General features: G+C 45.8%; 1 protein-coding gene across 1 annotated transcript in view; it reads left to right on the top strand.

Annotated features, from left to right (window-relative positions):
* SLC5A5 (solute carrier family 5 member 5) overlaps positions 1 to 19844 on the top strand; it is a 33017-nt gene extending 13173 nt beyond the window's left edge. The window contains exons 6-15 of the mRNA XM_060233370.1: positions 1370 to 1510; positions 6134 to 6263; positions 7746 to 7834; positions 10063 to 10175; positions 11061 to 11131; positions 11914 to 12000; positions 14357 to 14562; positions 17583 to 17686; positions 18565 to 18668; positions 19532 to 19844. Of these exons, the coding sequence (XP_060089353.1) occupies positions 1370 to 1510; positions 6134 to 6263; positions 7746 to 7834; positions 10063 to 10175; positions 11061 to 11131; positions 11914 to 12000; positions 14357 to 14562; positions 17583 to 17686; positions 18565 to 18668; positions 19532 to 19726 (1240 nt within the window). The 3' untranslated portion in view covers positions 19727 to 19844. The remainder of the gene's footprint in view (positions 1 to 1369; positions 1511 to 6133; positions 6264 to 7745; positions 7835 to 10062; positions 10176 to 11060; positions 11132 to 11913; positions 12001 to 14356; positions 14563 to 17582; positions 17687 to 18564; positions 18669 to 19531) is intronic.
* Positions 19845 to 24125: the final 4281 nt, after the last annotated feature.

The raw sequence follows: 24125 nt of genomic DNA, 5'->3' as shown, positions 1-24125 counted from the left end.
GTAAATGCATTGTTGTTTAATGCAAAATAAAATAAGATAAAGAAACATGTATTGTTTGAAAACCCCCGCAAAGTCACTGCATCAGTCTCTCACTGGCAATTGCCTCTTCAAAATAAACTGTAGACGTGGGTGGAGTCTTTTGGTGTTCTGTTCGTGATTTACGGAACTGCTTATTAAAGGAATCCTCATGGTTTTCGCTTATCAAGTTCTTCAGCCTTTTCTCCTGACGCTACACAGAGCCATGGTTCTTTTTTCTACAACACAGATCAATGCATGCTCTCAACATCTGCTATCGGCCAAAAGACTCCGCCCACGTCTACAGTTTCTTTTGAAGAGGCAATTGCCAGTGAGACTGATGCAGTGACTTTGTGCGGGTTTTCAAACAATACGTGTTCCTTTGCCTTATTTTATTTTGCACTTAACAAGACTGCATTTACACACTTAGATAGTATTATTGCTTCTGGTGTTTTTTCACAGCTTTTCCCAAAAGGATGGCTCAAAATTACTGCCACAATGCCCTTTCCAAAGAGGGTCTATTATGTTTTCTTGACTCCTCCTACTTGTGAGGAAGACTGACTGAGATGTTGATCCCAGTGCAGGCATAAGAAATCTGTTTTGAAGACAGAGATCTGATAACTCTCTGCTAGAGACTGGCTAAAAGGAAATGCTTCAGACATTTTAAAAACCCACCGTGTCCCCCAGGCTCTGCCTCTGCTATGCCCTGCCTTTAGGGTTGCCAATTCCCAGGTGGGGGCAGGGGATCCCCCAGTTTGGAGGCCCTCCCCCCACTCCAGGGTCGTAGAAAGCAGGGGGAGGAGAGGGAAATGTCTGCTGGGAACTCTATTATTCCCTATGGAGATTTATTCCCATAGAAAATCATGGAGAATTAATCCACGGGTATCTGGGGCTCTGGAGGGGCTATTTTTTGGGGTAGAGGCACCAAATTTTCCCTATAGCATCTAGTCCCTCTCCCCAAAATACCCCCCAAGTTTCAAAAGTATTGGACCAGGGGGTCCAGTTCTATGAGCCCAAAAAGAAGGTGCCCCATCCTTCATTATTTCCTATGGAAGGAAGGAATTGAAAAGGTGTGCTGTCCCTTTAAATGTGATGGCCAGAACTCCCTTTGGAGTTCAATTATGCTTGTCACAGCCTTGATCTTGGCTCCACCCCCAAAGTCTCCTGGCTCCACCCCCAAAGTCCCCAGATATTTCTTGAATTGGACTTGGCAACCCTACCTGCCTTTGAACTATCAGGTCCACCACTTAAGAGTCATGGTTTGTTCTGGGACCCATGACAGGGATTAATTTGGGGGCCTTCTGTTTCACTTTTCATGTCTTCTTTCCTTCCTTCCTTCCCACCCCAAATGCAGCTTCAATCCTGATCCCCGGAGCCGTTATACTTTCTGGACTTTTATTTTTGGTGGGACGCTGGTTTGGCTCTCCATGTATGGTGTGAATCAAGCCCAAGTCCAGCGCTATGTGGCCTGCAAGACGGAGAAGGAGGCAAAATTGTGAGTCAGATGGGAGGAAGGAGAAGGCTATATTCTTAATGTTGTGCTTCCACCCACTGTGACATTGAGACTGATTTACAAAAAAAAGAGAAAAAATTAAAAATCATGGTTACATTTTTTTTTGTAGCAGGAACTTCTTTGCATATTAGGCCACACACCCCTGATGTAGCCAATCCTCCTGGAGCTTACAATAGACCTTGTACTAAAAGCTCTGTAAACTCTTGGAGGATTGGCTACATCAGGGGTGTGTGGCCTAATATACAAAGGAGTTCCTGTTACAAAAAAAGCCCTGGTTACATATAATAAAAGTATTAAACAGAAAAGATCCCTGCTGAATTAGACTGAGAAGATCTGTCTAGTTCAGTATCATGTTCTGTATTAATTTACTATTGATTTTATAAACCAAATTGTTGTAAACTGTCTTGACGACCTTTGGGTGGAAGGTGGTCTAGAACTATTCTAAATAAATAAACTGCAGTAACAGCCTTCCATTATTGGTTGCTTGTTCCAGTAACTGTTAGACAAAGGTAAAGTGCCTTGGATCATGGAGGTTCCATTTAGCTACCAGAGCCACAAGCTGTTGATAAATGTCTCCTCCTCTATGAATGTGTTTGATCCACTGTTAAAACCATCAAAAAACTAAACAACATCTCTCCTTTTAGCTACTTTTAAAAATGCTTTATGCAGTGCAGCCATTGGGGCAATGACCAGTGCGGGGGGTGGGGAGGAGTGGGTATTAACTGTTGCCTTGTTTTCTCATTCAAAAATCCCCCCTTCCCAGTTTCTGTTTTCCCCCTCAGTGGGGAGATTCTTCGAGCATACCAACATTTTGCTCCAGTCTCCTTGTTCACATGGTGAACCAGGGGTACTTCCCCAGGCAAGCCATTTAAACCAGTGGCCCCCAACCTTTTTGGCCCCAGGGACCGGCCCCAGGGCCAGCAGGGTGGGGGCACGCAATTTGGCCCCCCCCACTCCTTTGGCGCCTCCTCCCCCTGTTTTCCTCCTCCTCCCCCCTCCCGTGCAGCCTCACCATCCCCCCCCGTGCAGCCTCACCGCCCCGTTTTCACCATTTAAAGGCCCGAGAAGGGGCTGTGAAGCGCTTCCAAGGCCGACCCCCCCCCCCGCCAATCACCTGGTTGGCAGGAAAAAATGCAGCAGTAGTGGTGAGCGACCCGCTGAAAGAGCGATGTGGCACTTGCCGCTTACTGCCGTGGTTTTCCCCACCAATCAGGTGATCGTGGGGGGGGGGGGAGGGAGAGGGTCAGCATGGGAAGTGCTTCACGGCCCCTTCCCTGGCCTTTAAATGGTGAAAATGGGGTCTGTAGCCCTGGGGTTGGGACCCTCGATTTAAACAATTACATGCATGGGCAGCAGTTAGGAAGCTGCAAATGCACAGCAGAAACTCATTCCACTCCAAATGATCAGTGGTGCAGGAGCAGGGCTGGCCCCAGACTGTCTGGCACCCTAGGCAAGGCTAACTTCTGCGCCCCCCCCCCCACACTGATAACATCATTGAGTCACATGGGGGAGCCAATTTGGCACCCCCAGAAGGCCGGCACCCTGGGCAATCACCTAGTTTGCCTAGTGGCAGGGCCAGCTCTGTGCAGAAGGTGACTGACATTCCTTCCTGAGTCTGTACTGCCACTGGCTGGGTCCTGGAAAACCCATGCGGCAGCACTGGTGGTACTGGCTGGTAGAAGTGTGAACCCAAGAAGTGGTGGATGTACCTTGCTTGAGGTGGCAAAGTTCCTTGAGCCAGATTTGGACCAGAAAAACTTGAATCAAATTTCATTATGGGCGAATACGAATATTTCATTTCTCTTTGCCTCCATATATCATCATCATCATCATCATCATCATCATCATCATCATCATCATCATCATCATCATCATCATCATCATCATCTGTTTATTTATATTCCGCCTGTTCCCCATAGGGGTTCAGACCGGAGCATAGTGAACGATCTCAGTCTGTTCGTTTTCATACTCATCATTCATGTGTTTTCTTTGTGCACTGTCTTTGCTTGACATGATACGGACAATGCTATTTATAAGCATAATGCCTGTTGATTTATTGACACATGAATATGGCTGAAAAACAGTGGGTTTTTACAGGAAATATTATGCTCAAGTATAATAATAGGTTTACGGGTTTGATTCATGCAACAAAGCCTGAAGAGTCAAAGCAGTCAGGTTAAAACGGATAAAAGGGTGATTAACATGTGGAATTCACTGCCACAGGAGGTGGCGGCGGCTACAAGCATAGCCAGCTTCAAGAGGAGATTGGATAAAAATTGGCCTGATCCAACATGGCTTCTCTTATGTTCTTAAGAGGGTATACAGATCCAACCCGTTATGAAATTCAATTGTTTTTCTGGTCCAAAAATCCCTTTTTGGCTTTGGGAACATCCAGTCTTGACCCATCACTTGTGTTCCCTAATCCTCAGTCTGTAAACTGTGAGTTGAACTATTTGTCAAGATGAGTCCAGGGCTTTTTTTGTAGCAGGAACTCCTTTGCATGTTAGGCCACACACCCCTGATGTAGCCAGTCTTCCTGGAACTTACAGTAGGCCCTGTACGAAGAACCCTGTAAGCTCTTGGAGGATTGGCTGCATCAGGGGATTGTGGCCTAATATGCAAAAGGAGCTCCTGCTACAAAAAAAGCCCTGAGGGACAATGTGTGTTGCTTCTCACCCCGAGACTTTGAGTTATTTCAGGGCATACATTTAATAGAACAGCCTTGTGTGACTTGGACATGCAAAGTGCCCTTGGCATGATTATGTTCCTCACAGCAGTGGTTTCAGTGCATGATCTGATCAGCTGCTTCTGAGCCTCTTATAGTGTCTTTGGGGTGCATGCCAAAGACGCTGCAGGGTTTGTGTTTGTCTTTCCACCCTAGACAAATCTGTAAACTCAAGCTATGCTTCTGGCCAAACCAGACAAGCCTCGGGCTCCCTCCAGTGTTTTCTCTGGCATTCCACCCAGCTCCAGGGCACACATACAGTTGTCAGTCCAGCAGGCTAGGTTGGGCTGGGGCAAGGCCTCCTTGTGAAGCAAGTTAAAGGTAATGTGGGGCCACCAGCAGCAAGGATGAGCCAGATGAGGAGACTGGAATCTTGGGGAAGACATCCTGCCTAGAAGTGAATCTGCCATCAAGAAGATTAGGAAGTGGAGAAGAGAGCAACCAGGATGAATAGGGGGTTAGAGCACCTTCCCTGTGAGGAAAGGCTGAAGAGTCTGGGACCTTCAAAGCCCTATATGGCTTAGGACCTACCTATCTGCAGGACCACCTTGCCCCACTTGTTCCCCATCAAGCTCTCAAAATCTTTTGGCTGTCCCTGGGCTAAAAGAGGTTAGGCTTAATTCCACCAGAGCCAGAGCCTTCTTGGTTGCAGCCCCAATACTCTGGAACACCCTCCCAGAAGCCATCAGGGCCCTGCGGGACTTATCGCAGTTCGGCAGGGCCTGCAAGACTGAACTGTTTTGATGGCATATGACATCTAATGGGAGAGGGCTGCCACCACATCTGGATCTATCGCACTTTAGTACTAACTGCCTAGGATCTGTACGCATTGAGAAAGGAAATATTATATGCCGGAAGTAATGCCATAGCAATTTATCTGATTGTTTTATTGTTTTAATATTGCTTATTGTTTATTTTGTATTTTATGTCCTTAGCCAGCTTGAGTCTGCATAGAATAGGTGGAATATAAACATAAACAAATAAATAAAATACTTTTTTACCCAGTGAGTGATTCAAATATGGAATTTGCTGACATTGGATGTTGCAGTGGCAGTTACATTCAGGAAGCGCACAATAATATAAAATATGTAACCAAGCTGATTCAATGGGTGTGCAAACTGATTGGGCAATTTCCCTAAATGCTAATATCCAGGGCCTTTTTTTGAACTGGAACGCACAGGAATGCAGTTCTGGCTGGCTCAATGTCAGGGGGTGTGACCTAATATGCAAATGAGTAATTCCAGGCTTTTTCTACAAAAAAGCCCTGCATTAAACAATGGTGATGTTGGGGGTGTGTGGCCTAATATGCAAATGAGTTCCTGCTGGGCTTTTGCTACCAAAAAAAGGCCTGATAATATCTAAATTTTCAATCTACTCAATTGCAGCTGGGGAGAGTTCAAAGAGCTCTGTCACATCACCCTGGAAAACATGACTCTCACATTCCTATGACAGATGGAAAATAGCTTGGTGGGCTGCATCTGCTACACCTCTTTTCTTGCTGCCTTTGACTTTTCCTAGCATTATAGAGTTAACGCTCCTGCGTTCTAAGTGCCCTTTTATTTCTAAGACATTCAATATTTTTTTGAGGTCCCAGAGAGCTATATTGGTCCACGACAAAACCCCAAACCAAAAGTCACGTTAATGCCTTTTAAGAGCAACCAAAATAATGCAAAACAGCATGCAAGCTTTTGAGATCTCTGATACTCTTCATTAGATAGGGTGTTGAAGTGTGTGTGTGTACACATGTGTGTTTCAGGTTTGATTTTAAGGCCTCTTGGAAACATCCTGTGAATACTAAGATGAAAATATTTTCTTTCCTTGCATTAATTTCTCCTCCCTTTCTGTTCTGCTTCTCTTTGCCTTTCCCTCCCCGCCTCCAGATCTCTCCTGGTCAATCAAGTGGGCCTCTTCTTCATAGTCTCCAGCGCTGTGGCCTGTGGCATTGTGATGTTTGCTCTCTACAAAGACTGCGACCCTCTCTTGGCTGGGCACATCTCTGCACCCGATCAGGTACTCTCTGGGTTGATTTAACATGCTTGAGATAGGGGCAGGATTTTCTGGGCATCCAAAGAGACTGCTGAAAGAGAAAAGGAAGAAAAGGAGGCCTTTTCCTGTACTGCAGAGAAGGGCCTGCAATGCAGTATGGGGAAATCATCAGCCTGTATCCTGCCAGTGCGCTCAGCAAAGTTTGAAGGCAAAAGAGCTTCCCTCCAACTTAAATTGCTCTTCTACCAGAGTGGCAGCAGAGCTGCAGAAGTGGGAGGGAGGCTGAGCAGAGTAGTATGATAGATGTCATCATATGTTTCAAGATCAGTTCTTTGCAGCTGGCCCCTGGAAAAACGAACCTAGCCTTGCAACTCCAGATGTGCGGACATTAGTCCAACATCCAGAAGTGCACCTGGCAAGATCCAATACTATGGAACAAACCAGGGGTGCCTCCGCTCAACGTTTGGCATTGTTCAATACCGTTGTTACGCTACAGCAACCGTTTGCGACTGGATTGGTTTGTTCACACCGCAGAATCCATTTGTGTATAGCTGCTGTAGCACAATAGATGCGAAATATCCATTGATGTGAAGCCCGATTATGCAAGTGGATCCTGGCTTTGTTCCAACACTTTTGCTAGGCTCTCACAAATTCCAAGTAGTATTGTATGCTGGCATAGTGCTGCTGGTTACCTTGTCCACATGACTCCTCTAGGACCACCACCAACGTTCCCTCTAAGCTGCAGAGTCTTGTGAGCAAAAATTCTACTTTGTGAGCTACTGGCATTAAAGTTGTGAGCTACTGCATGAATTAGTGTGCTCTGGGGTCATCTTTCCTGAGCCAAGACAAAAATGTGTGAGCTGGAGGCTAAAAATCTGTGAGCTAGCTCACACTAACTCAGCTTAGAGGGAACACTGACTACCACACTCCTTTTGTGTTTTTTTTGGTTTACCTTTAAGGCCCTTTATGGCCAAGGACCTGCATATCTTCGGGACTGCCTCTTCCCATATGAACCCCCCTCCAGGCTCTGAGGTCTGCCGCTCAACATCTTCTCATAGTCCCTAGTCCTAAGGATGCCTGGCTGGGTCCAATGAGAGCCAGGACCTTTTCGGTCTGGGCCCCTACCTGGTGGAATGAGCTCCCACTGGAGATCCAGGCCCTGCGGGACTTATCAAGGTTTCACAGGGCCTGTAAGCCAGGCTTTTAATTAATCCAGCGAGCATCCTCTGAAAGTCATCGCTTCCCCCAGCATTTCACCATTATGGTGTTATGTTATGCTACTAGCCATCAGTCGCATGCTATTTACTGCCTATGTCTTTAAGACTGTTTACTGGGCTGCTCCTGTTTTGTAATGTCTGCTTTTATGGTATTGTTTTAACTCTGTTGTTTTATTGTTGTGAGCTGCCCTGAGCCTGCTTGCGGGATAGGGCAGGGTGTAAATCTAAATATTAAATTAAATTAAATTATCTTGGCCTTTCTCTAAAATGCACTTGTTTTCTCTTTCAGTACATGCCTTATCTGGTCTTGGATATCTTTGAGAAATATCCCGGTGTTCCTGGCCTTTTCCTGGCCTGTGCATACAGTGGGACTCTGAGGTAAGTAAGAGTAAAGATTAATAAGGGAAAGGAAGTAGATGGACTGTGGCTCAGTGGTAGAGCATCTGCTTGGCATGTAGAAAGTCCAAGGTTCAATCCCCAATACTCCGGTATAAGAATTGTTGCAGGTGATGTGAATAGGGGTCCCAACCCTCCCGCTCTGGCGGGGGACCCCAGTTTTTCCAGCCTCTTCCCCCGCCCCCCCCAAATGGAAGCGGGGGAAGGGTGGGAAACGGCGCCAAGGAGCGGGCGACGCCGCTGCGCTGCTGCCGCCTCTTCTCCGTAGCTGCTCCTCCGAGATGGGCTCAGCCTGAGGAGCAGCTATGGAGAAGCGTGGCGAGCCCCGAATCTGGGTCCTTCTAGGACCCTGAGGAGCAAGGGGGACGCGCTTCGCTTCTCCGCCGGAGAAGGAGGCGGCGGCGCTGAACTGAGCCGTGGCGGGAGGAGGAAGAGGCAGAAGGAAGGGGAGGGGCGGTGTTGAGAAAGGCAAAAGGAGGGGGAAGAAAAAGGAGGAGGCTGCTGTCGTCGTGGTGTGCGTGCGCAGCAGTAGTGGAATCGCCGCCGCCTTCGCTAAACCGAGGCTTGAGCCAGCGGGGAGGCCCGGAAGAAGAAGGGGAGACGTCGCGCCGCCGCCACCCACCACCCCCAGAGCCAAGCTGCCCAGTCACCAGCCCTCAGAGCCAGGGTAAACCCGAGAGAGCAGCAGCGACCCCTCCTCTCCGCCCTGGTACGCCTCAACTCCTCCCCTCTTCACCTGCCCTCCTCAGGGGGTTGCTTGGCAACGCCCCTTGCGAGGGAGGGAATCGAATGTGTTGGGGGCCGCTGTTTGAGGCGAGGAGATTGGGAAAGATTGGCCTGGCTGCCTCCTCGCCTTCCCTGCTGGCCGGTAGGGTTGCCAATCCCCAGGTGGGGGCAGGGGATCCCCTGGTTTGGAGGCCCTCCCCCCCTTCAGGGTCGTCACAGCCTTGATCTTGGCTCCACCCCTAATGTCTCCTGGCTCCACCCCCAAAGTCTCCTGGCTCCACCCCCAAAGTCCCCAGATATTTCTTGAATTGGACTTGGCAACCCTAGATGTGAAAGACCTCTATCTACTGGAGACCCTGGACAGCTACTAGATAGTACTGACCTTCATGGACCATACTTTTGGTGCCATGTTTTTCCCAGTTCTCATGCTCAGGATAAGCATCCCACCCCCACCCCCCCGACCATACTAACAACCTGATGGCCCAGGCTAGCCAGATCTTATCAGATCTCCAAAATTAAGTAGGGTCAGCCCTTGTTAGCACTTGGATGGGAGACCACCAAGGAAATCATGAAGCTGCTTAATACTGAATCAGACTGTTGGCCCATCAAGGTCCGTATTGTCTATGGAGACTAACAGCATCTCTCCAGAGTCTCAGGCTGAGATCTTCCCCATTGTCAAAGATTTGATTCTTACTTGAGATGCCTGGGATTGAACCTGGGACCTTCTGCATACCAAACAGATGCTCTATCACCTGAGTCATGGCTTCTATTATAATTTTCCACTTACCCAGTGAGGTGGGGAGGGGGTGAGCCCCAAGGAGCTCTCACGTCTGGCTCCAAGTGTCTGGCATGGGCCAGGTGTAACTTGCTCCAGGGACAGTGTCAGGTGGGGAGTTTGACAGGGAAGCATACTTATCAAACCGTAATGCAGGTGTCCTAAAGTGAGCTCAGGTAGGACAGAAAACTCCAGTGGAGCAGAAGGGCAAAGCTTGCTTGATCTTGATTGAAGTCCAGGGTTGCTACACAGAGGCAGGCAATGGCAATCCACTTCAGTTTGCCTCTTGCGGGAAAACCCTACTGGGTAACTGCAAGTCAGCTGTGACTAGACAATACTTTTCACCACCGCTAACAAAATTTGATGTTTGGCATTTTCTCTGTGCGTGAAATGGTGCCAAATGGCACTTAATGTATAAATGACAATTGTCATGCCCAGGGCCTTTTTTGTAGCAGGAACTCCTTTGCATATTAGGCCACACCCTCTTGATGTAGCCAATCCTCCAAGAGCTTACAGGGCTTTTAGTACAGGACCTACTGTAAGCTCCAGGAGGATTGGCTACATTAGGGGTGTGTGGCCTAATATGCAAAGGAGTTCCTGCTTCCAAAAAAGGCCTGATTTGGCGTTTTGCGTGTGTGTGTGAAAAATAGTGTCAAAATGGCACTTAATGTATAAATGACGATTGTCATGCCTGATTTCGCTCCTGCAGCACGGCTTCGACCAGCATCAATGCCATGGCTGCTGTTACCGTGGAAGACCTCATCAAGCCTTCTATGCCAAACTTAGCACCGCGGAAACTCACTCTCATCTCCAAAGGACTCTGTGAGTGAAGACGGGAGTGCAAGGATTAGCTTTTCTGGTGGGAATGGCTCAGGGTTTCGGGAGGTCTGAGAGTATCCTTTGGCTGTCTATCAGCAGAGATGCAATATGAAAGGTTGCAGAATAACATTTGCACACTACCAGAAGGGTGCTGAACTTGTAGAGGAACCTTTTATCCCAGGTGATGTGGGTATATTTGCAGTGCCATGGACAGATCAAATGCACATCCAGATTTGCACCCACCCACTTGGTGTATCATTGGCTGTGCAAGTGAACCATGGATTTGGTGCCACTTGCTGGTACTGGCTGGTATTGCAATTGCTGTTTGGAGAGATCTGCATAAGACACCCTGTCCACCAGGTGGTCCCTTGTGGATGTTAGAAGTACTGCATACTTCACAGCTCTTCTTCCTGTATCCTACCTTTTCCATCAGCAGACAATGTAGACCAGCATGCTGTTAAGGGTAGGATAAAAAGCTGTGACGCTACAGCGGAGTGTGAAACAACTAGCTTCTGAGTGGTAGCTTAGATGAAAGAGGAGTGGCAAAATGTATAGAGGATGGGACCAATCAGCAGATTGCTGGGAGTCATCTGAGCGGACTGACTTGATTAAGAGGATTTAGGGACGGGGTTCTTAGCCGTGAGATGTCTCCAAGGGTCTGTGCGTCAAAACAGAAAGGGCTACTTATGAGCTCATGCATAATCACGGGAAAGAATTTTCTGTGCCAGCTTTGAGATTACAAGAATGGTAAAGATGCAGTTTCCCTGGGTTTATTCTCACCGCTGTACTGGTGACATGGGGATAGGAGAGAGTGTGAAGACTTCTTTAAATGAAAAAAAGTCCCAGCTTTGTATACATTTTGACAGAGAATATTGTGTATATTTCTAGCCCTGATCTATGGTACATCATGCATCACTGTTGCAGCGCTGTCCTCGTTACTGGGAGGTGGAGTGCTACAGGTAATTATTATCCATTCAAAGGCAGAAAATGGCGCAACATTGTAGCCTTATCTTTTTGAACACATTATTTTGCTCTGGTCACATACAAGACCCTTTAAAGTTCCGTTTTTTCCTTTTGAGACAGTGGCCATCAATGCATCATGTGGCAGGAAATCCTATAAACACAATTATGCACTGCATAAAAAAACCCTCCCTTTTGTTTTTCCTGTCATTGTGTTATCCTGTATTCTAGTGTTATGACACAGGAAGGAGTGGGAAAAAAAATCTCTACTCTTTCCACATGCATCGCTTTATATACCTCTGCCCTGTCCCTCCCTGAGTGTCTTCTTCCCCTAAGCTTAAAAAACTCCTAAACTCTTTAGCCTCTCACAGGAGGGAGAATATTCATCTTGCTGGATCCTTTGGTGACCCTTTTCTCCTCCACGGAATTCATCCAACGCTGACTTTATCTGTAGATTTATCAGGCTACAAGAAATCCAGTGCAGTCTGGCTCAAATCAAACGGACCCATCCTAGTTTCCCTTTATTTCTCATTCTTGACTGTTTAGGTGACAGTATGTTAGCCAATATCTAGGTAGGGCCTGGAGACCTCCCTGAATTTCACCTGATTTTTAGATGACAGTTCCCCTGGAGAAAATGGCTGCTTTGGAGGGTACACTCTATGGCATTCTACCTCATTGAGGTTTCTCCCCCTCCTCAGGCTCCACCCCTCAAATCTCCAGGAATTTCCCAGCCCAGAGTTGGCAACCTTAGAGGACAGCCTTGTTTTCTCTTGCTTTGCAGGGTTCCTTCACTGTCATGGGAGTTATTAGCGGCCCTCTTCTGGGAGCGTTTGTCTTGGGGATGTTTATACCATCTTGCAACACAGTGGTAAGTTCCTACAAGGGAAGGTTGCTTTAGTGTGTTGTTGACTGCTCTTGTACATTGTCCAACAAAAAGATATGGGAAAGAGGATGCTGCATTGTGGAGAGGCTTGGGGGCCTCTCTTTACCCATAGCAACCTGACTCAGACGTCAATATCTGGTAGGGTTGCCAGGTCCAATTCACGAAATATCTGGGAACTTTGGGGGTGGAGCCAAGAACAAGGTTGTGACAAGCATAATTGAACTCCAAAGGGAGTTCTGGCTTTTAAATGCCTTCCCTCCATAGGAAATAATGGAGGATAGGGGCACCTTTTTTGGGGGCTCATTTTAAAATGTGGAAAGTATTTTGAGGAGAGGCATCAGATGCTGTGCTGCAAATTTGGTGCCTCTATCTCAAAAAACAGCTCCCCCCCCAGCTCCAGATACCCGTGGATCAATCCTCCATTATACCCTATGGGAATTGGTCTCTATAGGGAATAATAGAGTGTGTGGCAGATGTCCCCCCCTTTCTAATGACTCTGAAGCAGGGGGGAGAGCCTCCAAACTGGGGGATCCCCTGCCCCCACCTGGGGATTGGCAACCCTAATATCTGGTGCCTTTTGTAAAGTTATTTTACGCAGGAATTCGGGGGCTAGCCTTACAGTGGCTCTCCTCCTTTCTTGAGGGTCGGGGACAAAGGATGGCAATTGGGGGGGAACTGTCTCAGAGGTACCCACTTCATTGTGGAGTGCCTCAGGGAGCAGTCCTCTCCCCGATGCTGTTTAACATCTTTATGCGCCCCCTTGCCCAGATTGCACGGAGGTATGGGCTGGGTTGCCATCAAAATGCAGATGACACCCAGCTCTATCTATTGATGGGTGACCGGGCTGGTGATGTCCCTGCAAATTTGGACCGGGCACTACAAGCCGTGGCTGACTGGCTCAGGCTGAGCGGGCTGAAGTTGAATCCGGCGAAGACTGAGGTCCTTTGCGTGGGCCGCGGCGGACCGGGAGGGGAGATTACTTTACCGGCCTTTGACGGTGCGCCACTGGTACCGGTGCGCAAAGTCAAGAGCCTGGGAGTGCTACTGGAGTCCTCCCTATCAATGGAGGCCCAGGTAGCTGCCACTGCGAGATCCGCCTTCTTCCATCTTAAGAGGGCGAGGCAGTTGGCTCCCTTCTTGGAGCGCACCGACCTAGCAACTGTGATCCACGCAACGGTCACTTCGAGGTTAGACTACTGCAATGCCCTCTACATGGGGCTGCCCTTGTACCGAACACGGAGACTCCAGGTAGTCCAGAACGCGGCGGCCAGGCTGTTGGAGGGACTACCACGGTGGGAGCCTGCACGGCCTGGGCTGCGGAATCTGCATTGGCTGCCGGTTGTCTACCGTGTTCGCTATAAGGTGCTGGTTATCACCTTTAAAGCCCTATATGGCCGAGGACCTGCCTACCTAAAGGACCGCCTCTCCCCATATGTACCCCGGAGAGCACTGAGGTCTGGTTCCCAGAACTTACTAACAATCCCTGGGCCAAGAGAAGCTAGGTTGAGGGCTACTAGGGAGCAGGCCTTCTCGGTGATAGCCCCTCGTTGGTGGAACGACCTTCCAGAGATGGTGCGAGCCCTGCGGGACCTGAACCAATTCCGCAGGGCTTGCAAAACATTTCTTTTTCAGTTGGCATTCGAGACAGAACCTGATTAACTAACGAGCAGACACTTAGCCATCTTATGTATATCAGGATTACAACATTTTAGCACCTATTTTATATGTTTTATCTATTTTAAATAACTTATTTGTAACTGATTTAAACTGTTATGTTGTTTTATGTGAATCATGGGACTCCCATGTCTGTTATGCTGTTTATGTGTATCATGGGACTCCCATGTCTGTTAGCCGCCCTGAGCCTGCCTGGCGGGGAGGGCGGGATATAAAAATAAAATATTATTATTATTATTTTAGGCATCAGCGCCTAAACTCACACAAAAAGCAGTACTCTCTAATTCATGAGTTTCCAACATGATGCCAATGGGTGCTATGGTACCGTCTGACATCTTTTCTGACACCTGCCAAGGATTTTGAGAAAGTGGACAGAGCCAGATGGGGCTTTTCCCCAGTAAGGATTCTGACTGGCCACTGAAGATTTGATTGGCTGTGCAGACCTTTAAAAATATTGCTTTAGCATTGGCTGCCACCATGGCACAAAGATTTTCACTGTTTGAAAGTAAGCTGCAGCACCATTTTGTGACTGGAACAACTTCTTGTGGCAGCCATTTTGTGGCTGTGCCACCATGCTGTCTCAGAATTCCAAAGATGCCCACAGGCTCTAAAAGGTTGAGTACCCCTGCTCTAACGATCTGTGAATTTTTTTTTTTTGTCCTTCTAGGGTGTTTTCTTTGGTCTAGGGGTTGGCTTTGTGATCTCCTTCTGGGTTGCTGTAGGGGGCACCATCTACCCACCAAGTCCTGCCACTATGGGTGTTCTCCCATCCTATGGAGATTTTTGTCCACTCTACAATGCTTCTGAGGGACTGAATGGCACCATCGTGTTTGGGCCTCTGCTCCCACTAAACATCTCAGAAACCTTGGAAAGGTAAGGTACGGGGAAGGAGAGATGGAAGTGAGCAAAGAGAATTATATTTCTTTCAGTTGTTATTAAAAGGTAATGGTAATAAAATGGCAACATTTGTAGGGATCAAAAAGCAGCTGATGTGGTTGATTTGTTTTGTCTTGGCTGTACCTTTATGATCCCATATGTAAAATCATCCTTTGGGCCTTCTGAAATCACTTTCTTGGAAGAAAAAGGCAAAGAGGCAACGTATTTCAGCTTGCCTCCATGTCTGAATGTTCACCTGAGAATGAAGGGTTAAGAATGGATCCTTGTTCAGAGTCCTAGCCAGATTTCCTGGTTTGATGGGGCTTCAGATGACTGACTGGGAACTCAGAGTCTATACTGAAAATCAGCAGAGACTTATAGGACCTTTTTGCCAAGCCCAAATTCCATATTTGTATTCTGGTATCTCTGAATTCTTAGCTTCAGTAGAATAAGAACTTTCCTACTCTTATTTAGTCAGTCTGATACCTTGTAAGTTAAGAACCTTCTATTTCTACACAGGGCTTTTTTAGTAGAAAAAGCTCAGCAGGAACTAATTTGCATATTAGGCCACACTCCCTGACATCACCATTGTTTCATACAGGGCTTTTTGTAGTAAAAGCTCAGCAGGAATTTATTTGCATATTAGGCAACACCCCTTGGCGCCAAGCCAGCCGGAACTGCGTTCCTGTGCGTTCCTGCTCAAAAAAAAGCCCTGTTTCTACATAATGAACACCTTTAGAGACGGTTTGGTGGAGAGCCAACTTGGTGTAGTGGTTAAGTGTGCAGCCTCTTATCTGGAAGAACCGGGTTTGATTCCCCACTCCTCCATATGCACTTGCTGATGTGATCTTGAGTCAGTCACAAGTTCTCACCGAGCTGTTCCTCTCAAGAGCAGTTTCTGTCAGAGTTCTCTCAGCTCCACTTACCTCTCAGGGTGTCTGTTGTGGGAAGGGAAAGGAGATTGTAAGCCGCTTTGAGACTCCTTCAGATAGTGAAGGGTGGGGTATGAATCCAATCTCCTTCTCCTGCTTTTTCTTCTGATAGTTCTTGTCACTTACCTCTGGCCCACCTATCTTGATGCACTTGCCATTGTGGCAGGGAAAGGAGATTTCTTCCAAGATGACTGAAATGTGGCAAAGTTGACAGTAGTCTTTAAAAATCTACTCTGTTCCTGTCGTGAGTGGATTAGGTGAATAGAGCTTGGAATACTGTCACTGGTATGTGGGTGTGTGTGTGGGGGACCACAACCACCACCATCGGAATATTCAGTAAATCAGTACCGTAAGTAGGTTGGTGTCCGCACTGGACACAGACAGCGCAAGACAATTGTCCATATGTGGAGGCGCCAAATAGGGCTGCCAGGTTACAATAGGGGGTGGCAGGGGGGGGGTAGGGTTGCCAGATTCGGGAAACTGCTAGATATTTGGGGAACAAGCCTTGGGAAGACAGGGACCCCAGTGGGGTACAATGCTGCAGAGTACACCCTCCAAAGCATCCATTTTCTCTAGAGGAACTGATCTCTGTACTTAGGAGATGAGCTATAATTCTGGGGGATCCCCAGGTTCCACTTGGAGGCTGGCATTACTACCAGTGTGAATTCTAAGCAACAGCAAGGAAGCCACAAAGGTCCGGGAACTCCAGGAAAGTGAAAGAAGGATTGGTGTATTAGTGATCTCTTTCCTGGCCAGTTGCTAAATGGTTGTTTTAATGTCTTTTAGCTGTTTTTAGCTGTTTTATTTGTGTGTTTTGCTGTTCTTGTTGTTTTAAATAGGTTTAAAATGTGATTTTATTACATATGTTGCAATTAGTTAACTGCCTCAGTGGCCCTTCTGGGGCCCAAAAGGCAGGATATAAATTTTGTAAAATAGATAGATAAATCACAGTGTGAAACCTTTCAGATTTAGAATGGTGAGCTAAGAGCAAATAACTCATTAATCTGAATCTTGCATCAGTCGTAGACATACCGGGGTTGCAGTCCATTGCATATTTACCTAGGAGTAAAGCACATTAAATGCAGCAAAATGTATTTCTGTGTAAACATGCATAGAACTGGGCTCAATATAGCTTGATCCAAACTGGCATTCATCTTTCCACTATCTGCAATATGAGGATAATGATTCCACTTACATTACAAGGTAGGCATTACAAGGTAGGCTTGTGGAAGGCCTTTAAATCCCTGAAATAAATGCTGATTATCTTTGTTAGTAGTCTGTCAGTCATAAGGTGGCATGAACAGAGCCAAGAAAAGAAAAGACAGTGGGGGTCCTGATAGGATGATCCACAAGGAGCCAATATGGGGAGGGAGGTAAATAGAAAATGGCAGGGCTTTTTTTGTAGGAAGAACTCCTTTGCATATTAGGCCACACCCCTCTTATGTAGCCAATCCTCCAAGAGTTTACAGGGCTCCTATTACAGGGTTTACTGTAAGCCCTTGGAGGATTAGCTATATCAGGAGTGTGTGGCCTAATATGCAAAGGAGTTCCTTCTACAAAAAAAGCCCTGGAAAAGGAGAACTGTGATGTTATGCTTGGGAACAAAAAGTATGTTGTGCCAGAGTGGTGAAGTGATTAGAAGTGTTGGAATGCACTAACATTTGATAGACCCAGATTTAATCTGGCATTCAGGCACAGAATTTTGCTGGGTGACCTTGGGCCAGTCAGTCTTAGCCATAAGTGAAGATAAATTGGGCTGAGGAGAGAAATGTACTACCAAACAGATTGATTTTAGGTGAAGGCGGAGGCAGCGCGAATGTTGTGGGTAGAATGGTGTGGGTAGATTTCCTGAGGAAAGAAAGAAATAGAAGCATTCATAATGGCAGCCATTCCAAAATCCACAGTGATCTACTCTGATCCTCTGGAGATGCTGCACCCGGTTGATAACAAGATGGTGATGTATGCATAACAATTAATTGTTGTTAACACACGTTATGGCTTTTGATGAGAACAGCATTACATAATTTAAGGAACACTTTTCTTGCGGCACTTCCTATGTGTTTTATGATGTCACTTCCTTTGCAGGCCAGCCATGGCAGATGACTTCTATGCCATGTCATACCTATACTATGGTGCCTTGGGAACCCTGAGCACTGTCATCATAGGGATTCTGGCAAGCTGTCTAACAGGTACTTGGTGACGTAATTCCCTCTAAGCTGCACTAGGGGGCACTGGCACACATATTTTCAATGGGCTACTAACAGGTTTCTGTTCTCTGCTCACATCTCCTTCTGAGGCCCATGGAATTGGACCCCCTACTCCAATCTTTTTAAAACTTGGGGAGGTTTTCGAGGAGAGGCACCAGCAGCTATGTGGCAGATTTCATGCCTCTCCCTCAAAAAACAGTCCCCCCCAAGCCCCAGATACCCCCAAATAAATTCTCCATAATAGTTTATGGGGCCATCAACTATAGTGGCCTACAATAGGTTACAGTGCAGCTGGAGGAAGGGGGGACAATTTTTTCCACAACCCTATTATAATTTTGGGTAAGATTCGTAAGCTTCCTTGAGTCATAGGAAAATGTGGCGGTGGGGGGCGGGGGCCACAGTGGCAGGAGGGGAGGCCACAGTGGTGGTGGGCGGGCAGGGAGCCTGCCTGGGGTGCCACGCGCCCTAGAGCTGGCGCTGCCCTCAGGGTAGAATTTCTGCTCACAACACTGTGGAGCTTAGAGGGAACATTGCTTGATGGCATGTGGATGTCAGATTATTCTATTAAAAACATATCTAATAATGAATTTCAAGGAGCAGAAAGTATTTCAACTGTATAATATTACGCTTCATCAGTTATGTCTGGAACAATTCATTACCTCATCTTGTAGCACTGAAGACACCCATGAAAACAGACAGGTTGACTGTGCTAGGGAGCGCTCCTGTTCCTTGCCACAGCCAGAGAGCCATCCTCTTAGTTTAAAAGGCCATTGGCAGGGGAGCTGACAAAGCTCACATTTAGGTTGAAGGTTTGTGATTTGCCTGGATTTCCTTCCTCACCATCTCAGGTTTTCTTTCAGGTCCTGTGAAAAGAAGTGCCAGTCAACCAGGCGTCCTGTGGTGGGATGTCATGAAGCAGACCTCTTCAGTCTCACCAGAGGAGCCAAAGAAACCTTTCACTAAGGTAATTAGAAAACGGAGGTGTGGGCATATTATGGGAGAGGTCAGTAGTTAGGGCAGGTTCCAACAACAGAGAGAAGGTGGTGTGATATATCCACTTCATCAAAACTGAGAAACTGAACAGGGTCCATACTTGGGTAGGCGACCACCAAGGAAGACTCTGTAGAAGAAGGCAATGGCCAACCATCTCTGTTTCTCACTTGCCTTGAAAGCCCCTTGTCAGGAGTCACCGTAAGTCGCCTGTGATTTGTCAGCACTGACATATGTATGTAATAGCTGTATAAAATCTGTATATATGTATATATAGCTGTATAAAATCTTTTAAAAGCCTAGATATAGATATAGATATAGTTACAGATATATATGCCTTTTACAAATTGATGGTAATTAGAACAATATTTTAAAATTAAGGATGGTATGATCATGATGGCATAGTCACTGGCCAGTCAGTGCCTAACTAACTTGTGCTGCAAACAGACACAACAGATGAACTTTTCCTGAGCTCAGTCTTGGAAAGGAATAGACCATTAAGAGGAAAAAAATTGCAAAGTATTTATATCTGGGATTTGTCTGGATAAGGATTTTGATAACAGCTCCTAACCAATTAGTTTAGCGCACAGTCAAGTGCTTCTGTAAATTTGCAGAACTTGTTTTCCCTAAGCTGAATCCTGGAGAATGTGGTGAATGTTCTAGTTCATAGCAGCCGCTGTCTTTAAGAAATGTTTATGTATAACCACAGAACACCGATTTCTCTAGCCAATGCAGTATTCCATGCTTGTACACTGTGAGTACAGAATCCTGGCATAGACAGGTGGCTGGATTTCTTAGGCATGTCTTATTCTTTGCATTTCTCTCCTGTCTCCACAGGTCTCCCAAGATTCTCCTGGTTTACAAAAGAAGACCTTTGGATCAGCTACCCTGGTGTCTGGGGTTTGGGCTGATGAGAAGGTTCTGATGGCTAAGGCAGAGAGTGCATTCCCCAAGGGCTCGGAGGAGTCCCTCTGTCTGTGCACCAGCTTGGAACCCAGCTGTTTCCACTTGCTTAGAGAGACTGATGTGTAGGTGGCCAAGGATTCTGAAGGTGAGAGGCCACCTTGAACAGCTGTGCATGGGAGAAGATCTTTCTTCAAGCATGAGATACGGACAAGCGGGTGTCTTCAGCCAACCCAAACTACAAAATCTGAAGAAGGCAATTTTTTAATAGAGGGGGAGGATGGCGGTTTGTTAGGAAGATTTGGCTAAGTTACTTGAACTCTCCTGTGAAGTAGGTCTAGAAAATCCACACAACTGTTGTAGGCCAGTCACTGAGTTCTCTTGTGCCTCATCTGGATGGGGAGGCTGTTTAAACAGAGCAAACAAGGAACAATCTCACAACAGAGGAAAGAAAAGGTCAAGATGTTGCAGACTTTGGCTTGTGTAGTCTTGGAGATGTGCCAATGTAAGAACCCCCTTCTACTTGCAAGGGAGGGTTGATATTTAGTTGATTTTAATTTACCTGGCCTATCAGTGTGAGCTGTTCAAAGCCCTTGGGCTACAAGAACAGATTAAAGGAAGGAAGGAAGGAAGGAAGGAAGGAAGGAAGGAAGGAAGGAAGGAAGGAAGGAAGGAAGGAAGGAAGGAAGGAAGGAAGGAAGGACCACCAAAAGGAGACCTCTAGCTTCGGCCAATAGCTGCAAATGTGATTTGAAAGAGAAGTCAACATTGGTTTTGTGCAGCATTCTGTTTGCACATCACCTCCATCCCAAGAACTTCCCAGGTTCCCCCACCTCCTTTGGCAGAAAAAATGGAATAAAGCAAACCCGTCTGGCTTATCTGTACACTACATGCCTTATGCAGCTTCCAAGTGCTGTATCTAGGTGCTACCAACTGAATACCCACAGCAAATATCAGGTGGATGAACACATCAAACAGATCCTGTGAATTTAGGGGAAGGTATTTGTGAATTTCCTGCATTGTGCAGGAGGTTGGACTAGATGACCCTGGAGTTCCTTTCCAACTCTATTTGTCTATAATTCTATGTGTGACTTGCTGACATTTTGTTTTGATATAGGGCCAATGCAGGAAGACCAACATTTAGATTTTTTTAAAAACAACAACAGCGGCCTGTAGAAAATTTGAAAGGAAACAATATGAACTACAACAAGGCAGCCATGAGAGCATCCGTAAGCAATTGTTGCTCTCCTTGTTCTCAGTTTAAGGCTACTTACTTTTGAAATACAATCTTCATGTACGTCCAATCCACAGAATCAAAGGCCTTATAAATATCCAACGCCAAAAGCTTAAGTGGCAAATCCTGATTTTTAGCTAAATAAACCATACCCATCACCTTCCTAACTGCCTCTACTAAATACTTTTGAGGCATAAACCCAAATTGATCTTTCCCTATCAATTGTGTAATACATTTTTTAAGTCTCATTGCCATAACCTTGGCAAATATTCGATAATCCATATTGGTGATAGAAATTGGCCTATATGAATCCCTTAAAGTCTGATCTTTCCCAGGTTTTGGAATTAACACCAATCTCGACTCCAACCATGTAGGCGGTGTAGGAGATCCATCCAAAATTCCTTGAAACAATTCAGTCACATGAGGCACCAATATATCCTTAAAATGCTTATAAAATACCGCATTAAAACCATCCAGTCCAGGTGCAGATTGCATATTCATAGAATCTATAGCCATCTTAACTTCTTCTGTTATATCCTTATCTAATTCTTTCCTACTATCTTCCCTTAATTCTAAAAATTCCAACCCCTCACAGAATTTTTCTATATCATCATTTTTAATCCCTTTATTTGCATACAATTTATTATAAAAGTCTATAAAATTCTCCAGTATCATTTTAGGTTCAGTTTCCAAAAACCCTATATCATTTCTGATAGCCTTAATATTTTTTCTTACCTGAAAATTCTTAATTTTATTTGCTAAAATTCTTCCTCCTTTCCCTTCGAACTCATAATATTTCTGTCTATTATACCATAATTTTAACGTAGTCCTATTAACATCCAATACATTCAACTCTTCCCTTTTCCTAACTACTTGTTCTTTATCCTCCTCCTTCTTAGATTTCCTAAATTTCTCCTCCAATACTCTAACTTCTTCTTCTACATCTTTAATCTTCCTATCTTTACCTTTCTTCAATCTCACCAAATTCTGTATACACACACCTCTAATAGTGGCTTTCATTGCTTCCCATATTATTGTTAATGAAGTATCTGATTTCCTATTCTCCTCAAAATATCTTTCCATTGCATTTTTAATATTACACTTACTTACTTCATCGGCCACTAACCATGGATTAAGCTTCCAATTATAAGATCTATTACAATGACCTATTTGCAAAAAGGCTGAAACAGGGGCATGATCAGTAATTTTAATCATTCCAATCTCCATATCTTCTACCCAATTCCTCATTTCTTGAGAGACTAAGATTCCATCCAATCTTGAATAAGTTCCATGAACGGCATGTAGAAAATTTGAAAGGAAACAATATGAACTACAATAAGGCAGCCATGAGAGCATCCGTAAGCAGTTGTTGTTCCCCTTGCTCTCAGTTTAAGGCTACTTAGAGCTGTAGAACTTGGTCAGGAGGGAAGTGTCCAGCTCACTGAAGCCACTAATTGGAACCACCACATGTGTTCCAGACCTTACACTGGGACTCACACTTGGATGATGTACAAGAGGTCATTCTCTGCTATAGTGCCTCTTGCCACTTTTTTGTGATTCTGGTCATTTAAAAAAAAATCTGTATAATAATGATCCACTTCAGATGCATCTGAAGGCATGAGGTCTGACTGCCAAAGTCTTATGTTGAAATAATTTCCATTACTCTTAAAGATGCCTCTTGATTTCTGTTTTACTTTGCCTTCTATGGAGTTAGGCCTTTAGTCCAGAATTGTCTCTTCTAACTGGTAGGGACTGTCCAAGGTCTCACAGCAGATAAAGTGTATTTCCCAGTACCTTTTAAACTAGAGAAAATTTTAACTGGGGATTGAACCTGGTCCCTTTCAAAGTGGTAGCAAATTTTGAGCTGCACTCCAGTCGCCTCCTTGACATCTGGAAGCAGAAGGTCGCAAGTGAGGCACCTTCCCAGTGTGAAACCGCCAAGCCGCCCCAAGCTGCATCTGGCTTTTTTTTTGTTTTTGACAAAAAACTGTTCAGAGCGCATGTGTGCATGTGCATTAGTGCATGTGCAAGCGCATGACCACTAAAATGTATGGGGAAAACCCCCAAACCAAGTGACAGGAGTTGTGCGCGACAGCTGCTTGATCACGCCCATGTTGCCCCGTGGATGGAATGGGGATGGCTTGTGGAGGAGAATGTGGAGGTTTCAGGATGGTTCTTTTTGATCCCACCCAAGTTGGAATGCTTCCCATCTGCCCCTAAATGCCCATCTGTTATCACCCGTGGTTTATCTCTTTGATCTCCATTTTAATCCAGGGAGATTTTGCTGGCTCGAGAGCCCTTCTAGTTGGTAATCAGCTGCATTGTGTCTTCACTTTCCATGAAGACATCAGCCTGCCATTCCATCTCCACCGGAAGCCCCCCAAAGAAACTGAACTTTTGGTGAATGTTGGCTCTGTTGCCCTGGAAAGTGTACTCACAGAGACTGATTGGCATGGTCATGTTCACACTGCTGCCTATGCCAGCAAAGCTCTCTTATCCACTGAAAAACAATATTCCCAAACTAAGAAGGGGGCTCTTGAGGTTGCTTGGGCATGCTCTCATTTTCATCTGTAGATATATGGAGATGCCCATTCACCATAATAACTGATCATAAGCCTCATGAACCCAATTTGTTTGTTCAGCCACTGGTTTGCATTGAATGATGGATGCTGAAATTGCAAGGCTATGATTGCAAAGTGTTGGGATGTTGTAAGTTGCTGCATCTGTGTTTATGGTTACAGTTTGACGTCTGGGAGAAAAGGAGGGATGTGGTGTTGTGACAACTCCATTGCTTGAATCTAGGCCAGTGTTTCAGAGTGCTCTAAATCCACTCCAAGCTTTGGTGCGGGAAGGAACAGGAAGAAAGGAAGTTGTACTCACTGTAGCCCCAGACAGAGAAAGACGTGGAATTCTTAAACTGTGCTCCTGTATGAAACCATGCTGCCTCCTTACTTGGTAGCTCACAGTAAGGACACCACAATGACTAAAGAAGTTAAACAATAAGCATCTTCTTGCTATGTTGTTTTCTGGATTTGGATATTAAGCTGCATATTAGAATTCTGCCCTACTGACTCAGTTGTGGGTTGCCAGCTCTAAACTGGGGAATACTGGGAGATATTGGGGGTGGAGCTTAAAGAGGAGGAGTTTGGGGAGGGGAGGGACTTCAATGTAGTATTATGCCATAGAGTCTGTCTTCCAAAGCAGCCATTTTCTCCAGGGGAACTGATCTCTGTCGCCTGTCATTTGTAATAGTGGGAGATCTCCAGATGTATCTGGAGGTTGGCAACCCATCAG

The sequence above is a fragment of the Heteronotia binoei genome, chromosome 2, assembly GCF_032191835.1.
Source record: "Heteronotia binoei isolate CCM8104 ecotype False Entrance Well chromosome 2, APGP_CSIRO_Hbin_v1, whole genome shotgun sequence".
NCBI classification, from domain to species: domain Eukaryota; kingdom Metazoa; phylum Chordata; class Lepidosauria; order Squamata; family Gekkonidae; genus Heteronotia; species Heteronotia binoei.
Note: the sequence above shows the minus strand (reverse complement) of the source record. Positions and strands in the feature narration are given on the sequence as shown.